At 43.1% G+C, this 11,250-nt stretch overlaps 1 protein-coding gene across 1 annotated transcript in view; it reads left to right on the forward strand.

Annotated features, from left to right (window-relative positions):
- The window catches only part of pola1 (polymerase (DNA directed), alpha 1), a 94,445-nt gene extending 86,249 nt beyond the window's left edge, over positions 1-8,196 (forward strand). Inside the window, exon 37 of the mRNA XM_021620436.2 lies at positions 6,977-8,196. Within this exon, the coding sequence (XP_021476111.2) occupies positions 6,977-7,116 (140 nt within the window). The 3' untranslated portion in view covers positions 7,117-8,196. The remainder of the gene's footprint in view (positions 1-6,976) is intronic.
- The last annotated feature ends 3,054 nt before the right edge of the window (positions 8,197-11,250 follow it).

Consider the following 11,250-nt stretch of genomic DNA (forward strand, 5'->3'; position numbering starts at 1 on the left):
TACGCAAGTATAAACACCATGTGACCACACAGCCGTCATACCACTCAGGAAGGAGACGAGTTCTGTCTCCTAGAGATTAATGTACTTTGATGCGAAAAGTGCAAATCAATCTCAGAACAACAGCAAAGGACATGGTGAAGATGCTGGGGGAAATGGGTACAAAAGTATCTATATCCACAGTAAAACAAGTCCTAAAACGAGAACCTCAAAGGCCACTCAGCAAGGAAGAAGCCACTGCTGCAAAACCAGCATAAAAAAGCCAGACTACGGTTTGCAGCTTCACATGGGGACAGCGATCATGCTTTTTGGAGAAATGTCCTCTGTTCTGATGAAACAAAAATAGAACTGTTTGGCCATAATGACCATCGTTATGTTTTGGAGGAAAGGGGGGAGAGGCTTGCAAGCCGAAGAACACAATCCCAACTGTGAAGCACAAGGGTGGCAGCATCATGATGTGGGGGTGCTTTGCTGCAGGAGGGACTGGTGCACTTCACAAAATAGATGGCATCATGAGGGAGAAAAATTATGTGGATATATTGAAGCAACATCTCAAGACATCAGTCAGGAAGTTAAAGCTTGGTCGCAAATGGGTCTTCCAATTGGACAATGACCCCAAGCATACGTCCAAAGTTGTTGCAAAATGGCTTAAGGACAACAAATTCAAGGTATTTTAGTGGACATCACAAAGCCCTGACCTCAATCCCATAGAAAATTTGTAGGCAGATCTGAAAAGGCGTGTGCGAGCAAACCTGAGTCAGTTACACCAGCTCTGTCAGGAGGAATGGGCCAAATTTCACCCAACTTATTGTGGGAAGCTTGTGGAAGGCTACATAAAACGTTCGACCCAAGATAAACAATTTAAAGGCAATGCTACCAAATACTAACTGAGTGTATGTAAACTAGAGGTCGACCAATTATGATTTTTCAACGCTGATACCGATTATTGGAGCCTCAAGTAAATAATGAAACATGTTCAATTTGGTTTAAATAATGCAAAAACAAAGTGTTGGAGAAGAAAGTAAAAGTGCAATATGTGCTATGTAAGAAAGCTAACGTTTCAGTTCCTTGCTCAGAACATAAGAACATATGAAAGTTGGTGGTTCCTTTTAACATGAGTCTTCAATATTCCCAGGTAAGAAGTTTTAGGTTGTAATTATTATAGGAATTATAGGACTATTTCCCTCTATACCATTTGTATTTAATTAACCTTTGACTATTGGATGTTCTTATTGGCACTTTAGTATTGCCAGTGTAACAGTATAGCTTCCGTCCCTCTCCTCGCTCCTCCCTGGGCTCGAACCAGCAACACAACGACAACAGCTACCATCGAAGCAGCGTTACCCATGCAGAGCAAGAGAAACAACCCCCAAGGCTCAGAGCGAGTGATGTTTGAAACGCTATTAGCGCGCGCTAACTAGCTAGCCATTTCACTTTGGTTACACCAGCCTCATCTCGGGAGTTGATAGGTTTGAAGTCATAAACAGCGCAATGCTTGACGCACAACGAAGAGCTGCTGGCAAAAAGCACGAAAGTGCTGTTTGAATTCATGTTTACGCGCCTGCTTCTGCCTACCACCGCTCAGTCAGATACTTAGATACTTGTATGCTTGTATGCTCAGTCAGATTATATGCAACGCAGGACACGCTAGATAATATCTAGTAATATCATCAACTAGTGATTATGATTGTTTTTTATAAGATAAGTTTAATGCTAGCTAGCAACTTACCTTGGCTTACTGCATTTGTGTAACAGGCAGTCTCATTGTGGAGTGCAACGAGAGAGAGGCAGGTCGTTATTGCGTTGGACTAGTTAACTGTAAGGTTGCAAGATTGGATCCCCCGAGCTGACAAGGTGAAAATCTGTCGTTCTGCCCCTGAACGAGGCAGTTAACCCACCGTTCCTAGGCTGTCATTGAAAATAAGAATGTGTTCTTAACTGACTTGCCTAGTTAAATAAAGCTATAAAAATCAATCGCCGCCCAAAAATACCGATTTTCGATTTGTTATGAAAACATGAAATCAGCTCTAATTAATCGGCCATTCCGATGTAATCGGTCAACCTCTAATGAAAACTTCTGACACACTGGGAATGTGATGAAATAAATAAAAGCTGACATCATTCTCTCAACTATTATTCTGACATTTCACATTCTTAAAATAATGTGATGATCCTAACTGACCTAAGACAAATAATTCTTACTTGGATTAAATGTCAGGAATTGTGAAAAACTGAGTTTAAATGTATTTGGCTAAGCTGTATGTAAACTTCTGACTTCAACTGTACATACATACAGTGCATTCTGAAAATATTCAGACCCTTTGACTTTTCACTTCATGGCTATTTTCAGGTCTCTCGAGAGATGTTCGATCATGTCGTCCAGGCTCTGGTTGGGCCACTCAAGGACATTGAGAGACTTGTCCCGAAGAAACACTGTGCATCTGGCGACCGTGTCAGCGTGCACTGCGCCCGGCCCGCCGCATGAGTCGCTAGTGTGCGATGGGACAAGGACTTCCCTGTTGGCCAAACCCTCTCCTAACCCGGACGACGCTGAGCCAATTGGCTGTGACAAAGCCTGGACTCTAACCCAGGATCTCTAGTGGCACGGCGATGCAATGCCTTAGACCACTACGCAACTCGGGAGGCCCCCAGGAAGGTGAACCGTCGCCCCAGTCTGAGGTCCTGAGAAGGTTTTCATCAAGGATCTCTCCGTACTTTGCTCCGTTCATGTTTCCCTCGATCCTGACTAGTCTCCCAGTCCCTGACGCTTATAAACATCTCCACAGATTGATTCTGCCACCACCATGCTTCACCGTAGTGATGGTGCCAGGTTCCCTTCAGACGTGACGCTTGGCATTCAGACCAAACAGTTGGTTTCATCAGACATGATAATCTTTCTCATGGTCTGTCCTTTTTGGTTCCTTTTGGCAAACTCCAAGCGTACTGTCATTTGACTTTTACTGAGGAGTGACTTCCGTCTGGCCAAACTACTGTAAAGGCCTGATTGGTGGTGTGCTGCAGAGATGGGTGTCCTTCTGGAAGGTTCTCCCATCTCCACAGAGGAACACTGGAGCTCTGTCAGAGTGACCATCGGGTCTTGGTCACCTCCCTGACCAAGGCCCTTCTCCCCCACGATTGCTCAGTTTGGCCCGGGCGGCCAGCTCTAGGAAGAGTCTTGGTGGTTCCGAACTTCTTCCATTTAAGAATGATGTAGGCCAGTGTGTTCTTGGGGACCTTCAATGCTGCAAATATGTTTTGGTTCCCTTCCCCAGATCTGTGCCTCGACACAATCCTGTCTCGGAGCTCTATGGACAATTCCTTTGACCTCATGGCTTGGTTTTTGCCCTGACATTCACTGTCAACTGTAGGACCTATACATTGACAGCTGTGTGCCTTTCCAAATCATGTCCAATCAATTGAATTTACCATAGGTGGACTCCAAGTTGTAGAAACATCTCAAGGATGATCAATGGAAACAGGATGCACCTGAACTCAGTTTAGAGTCTCGTAGCAAAGAGTCTGAGTACTTATGTAAATAAGGTGTTTCTGTTTAAATACGTTTGCAAAACAATCTAAAAACCTGTTTTTGCTTTCCCAATATGGAGTGTTGTGTGTAGATTGATGAAAATGTATTTAATTAATTTTAGAATAAAACTGATGTAACAAAATGTGGAAAAGGTCACTGTATATACAGTGGGGCAAAAAAGTATTTAGTCAGCCACCAATTGTGCATGTTCTCCCACTTAAAAAGATGAGAGGCCTGTAATGTTCATCATAGGCACACTTCAACTATGACAGACAAAATGAGAGAGAAAAAATCCAGAAAATCACATTGTAGGATTTTTTATGAATTTATTTGCAAATTATGGTGGAAAATAAGTATTTGGTCACCTACAAACAAGCAAGATTTCTGGCTCTCACAGACCTGTAACTTCTTCTTTAAGAGGCTCCTCTGTCCTCCACTCATTACCTGTATTAATGGCACCTGTTTGAACTTGTTATCAGTATAAAAGACACCTGTCCACAACCTCAAACAGTCACACGCCAAACTCCCCTATGGCCAAGACCAAAGAGCTGTCAAAGGACACCAGAAACAAAATTGTAGACCTGCACCTGGCTGGGAAGACTGAATCTGCAATAGATAAGCAGCATGGTTTGAAGAAATCAACTGTGGTAGCAATTATTAGGAAATGGAAGACATACAAGACCACTGATAATCTCTCTCGATCTGGGGCTCCACGCAAGATCTCACCTTGTGGGGTCAAAATGATCACAAGAACGGTGAGCAAAAATCCCAGAACCACACGGGGGGACCTAGTGAATGACCTGCAGAGAGCTGGGACCAAAGTAACAAAGCCTACCATCAGTAACACACTACGCCGCCAGGCACTCAAATCCTGCAGTGCCAGACCGTGTCCCCCTGCTTAAGCCAGTACATGTCCAGGCCCGTCTGAAGTTTGCTAGAGAGCATTTGGATGATCCAGAAGAAGATTGGGAGAATGTCATATGGTCAGATGAAACCAAAATATAACTTTTTGGTAAGAACTCAACTCGTTGTGTTTGGAGGACAAAGAATGCTGAGTTGCATCCAAAGAACACCATACCTACTGTGAAGCATGGGGGTGGAAACATCATGCTTTGGGGCTGTTTTTCTGCAAAGGGACCAGGACGACTGATCCGTGTAAAGGAAAGAATGAATGGGGCCATGTATTGTGAGATTTTGAGTGAAAACCTCCTTCCATCAGCAAGGGCATTGAAGATGAAACGTGGTTGGGTCTTTCAGCATGACAATGATCCAAACACACCCGCCCGGGCAACGAAGGAGTGGCTTCGTAAGAAGCATTTCAAGGTCCTGGAGTGGCCTAGCCAGTCTCCAGATCTCAACCCCATAGAAAATCTTTGGAGGGAGTTGAAAGTCCGTGTTTCCCAGCAACAGCCCCAAAACATCACTGCTCTAGAGGAGATCTGCATGGAGGAATGGGCCAAAATACCAGCAACAGTGTGTGAAAACCTTGTGAAGACTTACAGAAAACGTTTGACTTTTTTTTCCGTCCCCCAATGCACCAACGAAATGTACGAAAGAGAAAAGCAACAGAAAACAACAATGCACAAACTAAATAAATCCAGGACAACAAAAACACCAAGGCCAACTGAATACCTTTGAGTGCATGTGTGGGTGTGCACGTGTGCGTTTTGAATCCGAGCGTGTGTATATGCATGGGTACACACGTACAACCACCTGCGCAGCATCAGCCTCAGGCAAACAGGCATTGGATGTAACAGCGTTGCACCTAAGTGTCATTCCAACACTATTTTTTGCTTTGTTTATTTTGACTTATCTTTCACTGTCATTCTATCCCCTGCCCAGCAACTCCACTCCCAATTGTCTCAAATTCCACATCCCAACCCTCTGCTTCCATCAGCCCATCCCACCCATCTCTGCTGGCCACCCTCTTTGGATTTCTACATGCAAGATTTAGTTCAACTGTGCTGTGATGTTTAACATACAATTTGAATCTATCTAATCAAATAGAATCCACAGATTGCGAGTTGAAGATAGATACTTTTACTTTGAATATTAGTATGTTATTAACTGACTGACCAGGTCTCTCCAGATCTCCCAACAATGCTATTTCTAGGGTCAATTTTAGATTATGCTTTTTCAGCCATTCCTGAACCTGAGACCAGAAACAGGATACCTAATGTTAAACCAGAACAAATGGTCCAGTGTCCTCACAAAAAAAAATGCAGAGCTGCAACGTTTGTATTATTATTATTTTCTACCTTTTTATTTAACATTGTTGGGAGATCTGGACGGGGGTCCCAGTTTTGACTTGTGGATGTGCTGTTGGTCAGGGTGTTGGCCCTTGTTGCGTCAGTGGGACACTCTGGATGGGATTCTATAAGATGACTGAATGTAATGTAAAAGTTAAGCGGCTTCTATGCAGGTAGATTGTATGTTAGATTTATATAGTCAGTTAAGAACAAATATTGTTTTATGCGTTTTATATATCAACTCATACATACCATGGAATCGGTACATCAAAAATCTCTTCCCAGCTATTTTGCACCCTTATGGCACAGCTGTCAACATCCTGGTCCTCTAGTTAAACTGCCGTACTTTCCTATTTATGCTATTCTTATTCCTCTGCCAGTTTTGATCATTTATATTGGGCAGATAGACCAGTTCCCTACCACCTCCCGTTGCCACCTGTCTCCTCCATTTTTGGGGGGCTATCTTTTGATATATTGAATAAGCTAATTATTTACAAAGACAAATGTACTTGGTTGCAATGTTATACATCAAGGGTGGTCAACCATTCTCCAGGAGAGCTAATACCTTTGTGCAGGCTTTTATTCCAGTCCCCCTCTAACAAACCACATTTTTGAAATTAGCTGCTCAACCAGACCTTGATAAACTGGCTCTGATGTGTTTGAGCAGGGCTTGATCAAGAGCCTGCACACCCAATAGCTCTACAGACTGAGGGTTGACCGTATGTGTTTTCTACAGTTGCCTAACAGGTACTCCACTTTGTCAGGGGTTAAGTGCCTTGCACAATGACAGGAGGTGGTACATGGGATCAGTGAGCAGCCTCAGTGTCGACACCACATTATGCTTACTTTTTTATATGTACATTGACGCTGCCAATTGTTGGTCATGGAAATGTAGTTAAGTCATCGAAAAGTAATGAATTTGACACAAAATGTGTGTCGACCCCATAGCCCAACTTGAAGTGATAGTATCACTGCTCCACTATAGATCCCTCAACTCTCCAGTTAAGAGTGATATAAATCCCAAAGCCTGTATTTCTACCAGAGAGAATATTGTCATACAGTGCAACATTTGACACTCTTGTGCTTCTGAACGCTGTCTTAGACTGACCATGTTCTTCGATTATTTATCTATTCTCCCCCTCTTTCCCTCTTCTCCCTTTCCCTCTCTCTCCACCTCTCCTCTCTTTCTCATCCTCCTCTCCAGCAAGGGTTAAGAAATTATGGAAGGCAGAGATGGAGGTCTACAGGAAGTTAAAAGATGTTCCAGACCGCTCCCTCCTTGCCAGCGGTTACTCTGAGGTCAACCTCTCCAAACTCTTTCAAGCCTTCACTTCCCTCAAGTAATTCCTGCGTCAACTCCTCCTTCACAGGTATTGGCCAGTGGGGATTTAATTATTTACATCTGTGGAGTCCTATAAGCATGCACGTTTGGACAGTGAAGGCCCCCACCTCCTCTGGATGTGACTATCATTATGGATGTGACTTGGTTTACTGAAAAGAAACTTGTTTTCTTAGACAACATATTTCTTGGTGACTGTCATCCCTCATGTTGCATGGGTGTTAAGGCATATAATGATTCTGGTAATGCTTATTGTACATGTTGCTTGTGTGTTTGATGAAGTTGCATCGACACTTGGCTCTTGATGCCTTTTCTTTGTATGTATGAACATTTTACTACATTTGAGTGAGATTAGGAGGACAGGGTGTATAGGGTCTTTGTATGAAATTAGGCCTTGATTTATATAGTGAGGTGTGTGTGAAAGATTACAGCCAATCGGTGTGACCCTTGCTCTCATATCAGCACATCTGTCTCTTATCAACCCATTATGATTGGCTGCTGAGATGGCTAAAGACTCTCTACTCCCTCCACACACTGTCGAACACACACTCTGTGACCTAGTCACACTTTTTGGGGGGGAGGTGGTGGTGGTGGGTGACAATCAGCTAAACGAGACACCAGAGGATGACTGGGTGAGGGAGGCAGATGACTTCTCACACACATGGAATTAGCCAATGATACAAGCCCTGGCCAGTGAGTATACTGGACTCCTGCCGTGATTGGACACTTGTTAAAATTACCCCCATTCATTGTGTGTGTGTGTGTGGGGGATGGACAGAGAGAGAGGATCGGTGGTGAAATAGATGGGGTGAGGGAGGGCAGGAGTTGTTCTTTAATGTCCGTATTGAACAGGTGATGTCGCTCTCCAACCTTCCTCTGTTTAAGTGATGTCATTGGAATAGCCTCCTTCACACTTTCCTTTTCTGTTATGAAAATTGTTTTTTTAATGTGTGTAATTTTCCACTATTTCTCATTCTGAATGTTGTATTTTTTTTAGATTCCTAATCTTCTGTTTAGATACGGAAAGTGTTTTGTACAACATTTGATACTGAAGCTTAAATAAAAGTGAAATAACTAAATGAAAATCTCCTTGGTACTGTATGTTGATACATGTTTGTATGAACTGGCCTTTTCAATTAGCTGCTTGGTGGCTTTGAGAGATGTGTGTGACAGTAGGAATGTGTGTGTTCTAGTGTGTCTAAGGGCCTCTTAAATTAGTATATTAGGGAATATCCGCTGTGTGTTCTCCATCCTTCACTGTAGTTGTGTATGTATAATGACAGACTGATCATTTTTACTAGGTCTCATCATCATTGCAGGAACCATTTCCATAAACGCCGCTTCAGAAATCACTACACGCCAGCCTCAGACTGCTAGAACAGACCTTAAGTAGGCTCAACACTTAAACCACCATTCCCTATTGTGTGTGTGCATATAGTGGCATTTCATATATATATATATATATATACTGAACAAAAATATAAACACAACATTTAAAGTGTTCGTCTCATGTTTCATGAGTTGAAATAAAATATCCCAGAAATGTTCCATGCACACAAAAAGCTTATTTCTCAATTTTGTGCACAACTTTTACATCCCTGTGAGCATTTCTCATTTGCCAGGATACTATATCCACCTGAAGGTCTGGCATATCAAGAAGCTGATTAAACGGCATGATTTTTACACAGGTGCGCCTTGTGCTGGGGGAAATAAAAGGCCACTCTAAAATGTGCTGTTTTGTCACACAACGCAATGAGACAGATATCTCAAGTTTTGATGGAGTGTGCAATTGGCATGCTGACTGCAGGAATGTCCAACAGAGCTGTTGCCAGATAACTGAATGTTAATTTCTCTACCAATGTCATTTTTGAGAATTTGGCCGTACATCCACCTGGCCTCAACCACAGACCCCGTGTAACCATGCCAGCCCAGGACCTCCACATCTGTCTGACTGGGTTCTCAATAGTATTTCTGTCTAATAAAGCCCTTTTGTGTGGAAAAACTCATTCTGATTGGCTGGGCCTGGCTCCCCAATGGGTGGCCCACCCATAGCTGTGGCACTGACCAGTCATGTCAAATCCGTAGATTAGGGCCTAATGAATTCATTTTAATTTAATGATTTCCTTCTGTGATCTGTGAATCAGTATCTTTGAAATTGTTGCATGATGCGTTTATCTTTGAGTATATTTATTAAATCACATCGTGAAGGTGGGTTTAACACTTAATGGCAGTTTTTATTCTACTTTTACCAGATTAAATAATCAGTGGCGCGGCTTTTGTAGTTATGCTTTCCTTTCCTTTCCTCGAGCTCTGCGGAAGGAAAAAGCATCCTATTCACAGCAGCAGCGATGTGCACGTCCATCCACGTGCGTTCCTGCATGGGCGAATAACTGGGTTTTTCAATAAGGCTGTGATTCCCGAATCACCTCCCAAACAAGACTTCGCAATAATTCGACGTTGTCCTAGACTAATAAAGAGCGAACGAGTCGTATTGTGTGCGTGATGTTAAGCTTTATTGCCTGTCCTCTTTGACCAGAATGGCGGCGTTGAGCAAAGCGTCGGACAAGGTCTTCTTTGATGAGGTAATTAACGGCCTATTCTATCCCTATTATTCATAGCGCGGTGGAACATGTAAGTACCAGGAAGGGTGTCAAAGGGAGAGCCGGTCCTATTGCTGTGTCCCTCTTGTTCGTCATGAAAGGACAGCTATGAGACGATAAACCGCTTAATACAGCCAGCTAATTGGATGAGAGCGAAGGGGAGCGTATGGAATTAAGGGGGAGAAGGAAAAAAAAGGACTAGAGTGCCAGAGGCCTACCTATTCACTCCTTGTATTCACCTCCATCTCCTCCTCTCTCTCACCAACTCCTCTCATCAGTCTGCGTCACTAGTCCGAGGGGAGGCGAGATGGCTCCTCATCAAAACAGCTTATAGAGCGCCTCACGGGAACGGGGTGAGGAGAGGAGTGATTGGGGCTATTCTGTTGGAAGAGTTCGGTGGGAGAGAGGGTCCTGGAGAGTCGGAAATCAGCGGTCAAATCAGTCTCGCGCAGACCAGGGATGTAAGCTATATGATGAAATGGGTGCGTCATTGTGGAGAGCAATTTTAGACATCTCTAATAGGCAACCTTTATAAGAAGATTGTGGTCGTGTTGGCCATAGGTCTATATATTCTCATTTTTACTCAAAATGTCCCCTATTTGAAAATGTTATATTATTATATTCAGAAACTATTCATAGATATATCTTAAAAAGGAACTTTCATTATTTGATGTATAGACCTACATTATGGCGTTCTCAAAGTCGTTTGAATCCAAGAGCCTATCCAATCTACAGGCCATTCTCTGTCAAAGAATGTTCAATATTCTCTAATGTGCGCGCACCTAACAAGTGAGAATTAGTAGAACCATGAACAAGTGCCCCCGTGGCCACGACAATTTATTTCAATCTTCTCGTCTTTTTCTCGCTCTGGAAAGAAAGTTTAAGCCTCGAGCGCAGCGGGTCACCTGCCTCCTGCGAAGCCCCCGGCATTCCCCAGATATTAGGGGCAAATGGGTCTGCCATTCATTAGTAATGTTCACAATAAGACCTCATATACAATCTTTTACATAAAAACACGCTCTATTGGTCTTTTTTCCCCCATAGAATGAGAATTTTGAAAACACTCAGAGTTCACATAGAAGGGGAGGGTTTGGGTACAAGAGAATTATTATTATTATTCTTTTTTGTGTGTCTTTATTTTGCGTAATAGTCCCTTGAGCGCAGAGAGCGAGTGTGCAGTTGTGTGTACATAGCAGGTCAGATTGGCGCGTAATGCAGGCTCGAGGTGGGTGGCAAGGGGGGTCTTTAGTACGCGGTATTTATGGAAATATTAAGTGTCAAATTAGGACTGATCCAGCCGGAGAAAGTTGAGTTTGCCACCCCCACCTCTCTCTCTCTCTCTCTCTCTCTCTCTCTCTCTCTCTATCTGTCCCTGTCTCTGTCTCTCTCTCCGACACGCACATGATTTCCATCTTTGATTGCGTTATCATTACATCCATCTGATTTGATGTCATTCTGTCTTGGATTAGCAGGTGTATTAAACAAGGCCGATGAAAGAAAAGGGTTTCCACCAGAGCGAGACTATAAAAACGGACTAAA

The sequence above is a fragment of the Oncorhynchus mykiss genome, chromosome 11 (genome assembly GCF_013265735.2).
Source record: "Oncorhynchus mykiss isolate Arlee chromosome 11, USDA_OmykA_1.1, whole genome shotgun sequence".
Taxonomy (NCBI): Eukaryota; Metazoa; Chordata; class Actinopteri; order Salmoniformes; family Salmonidae; genus Oncorhynchus; species Oncorhynchus mykiss.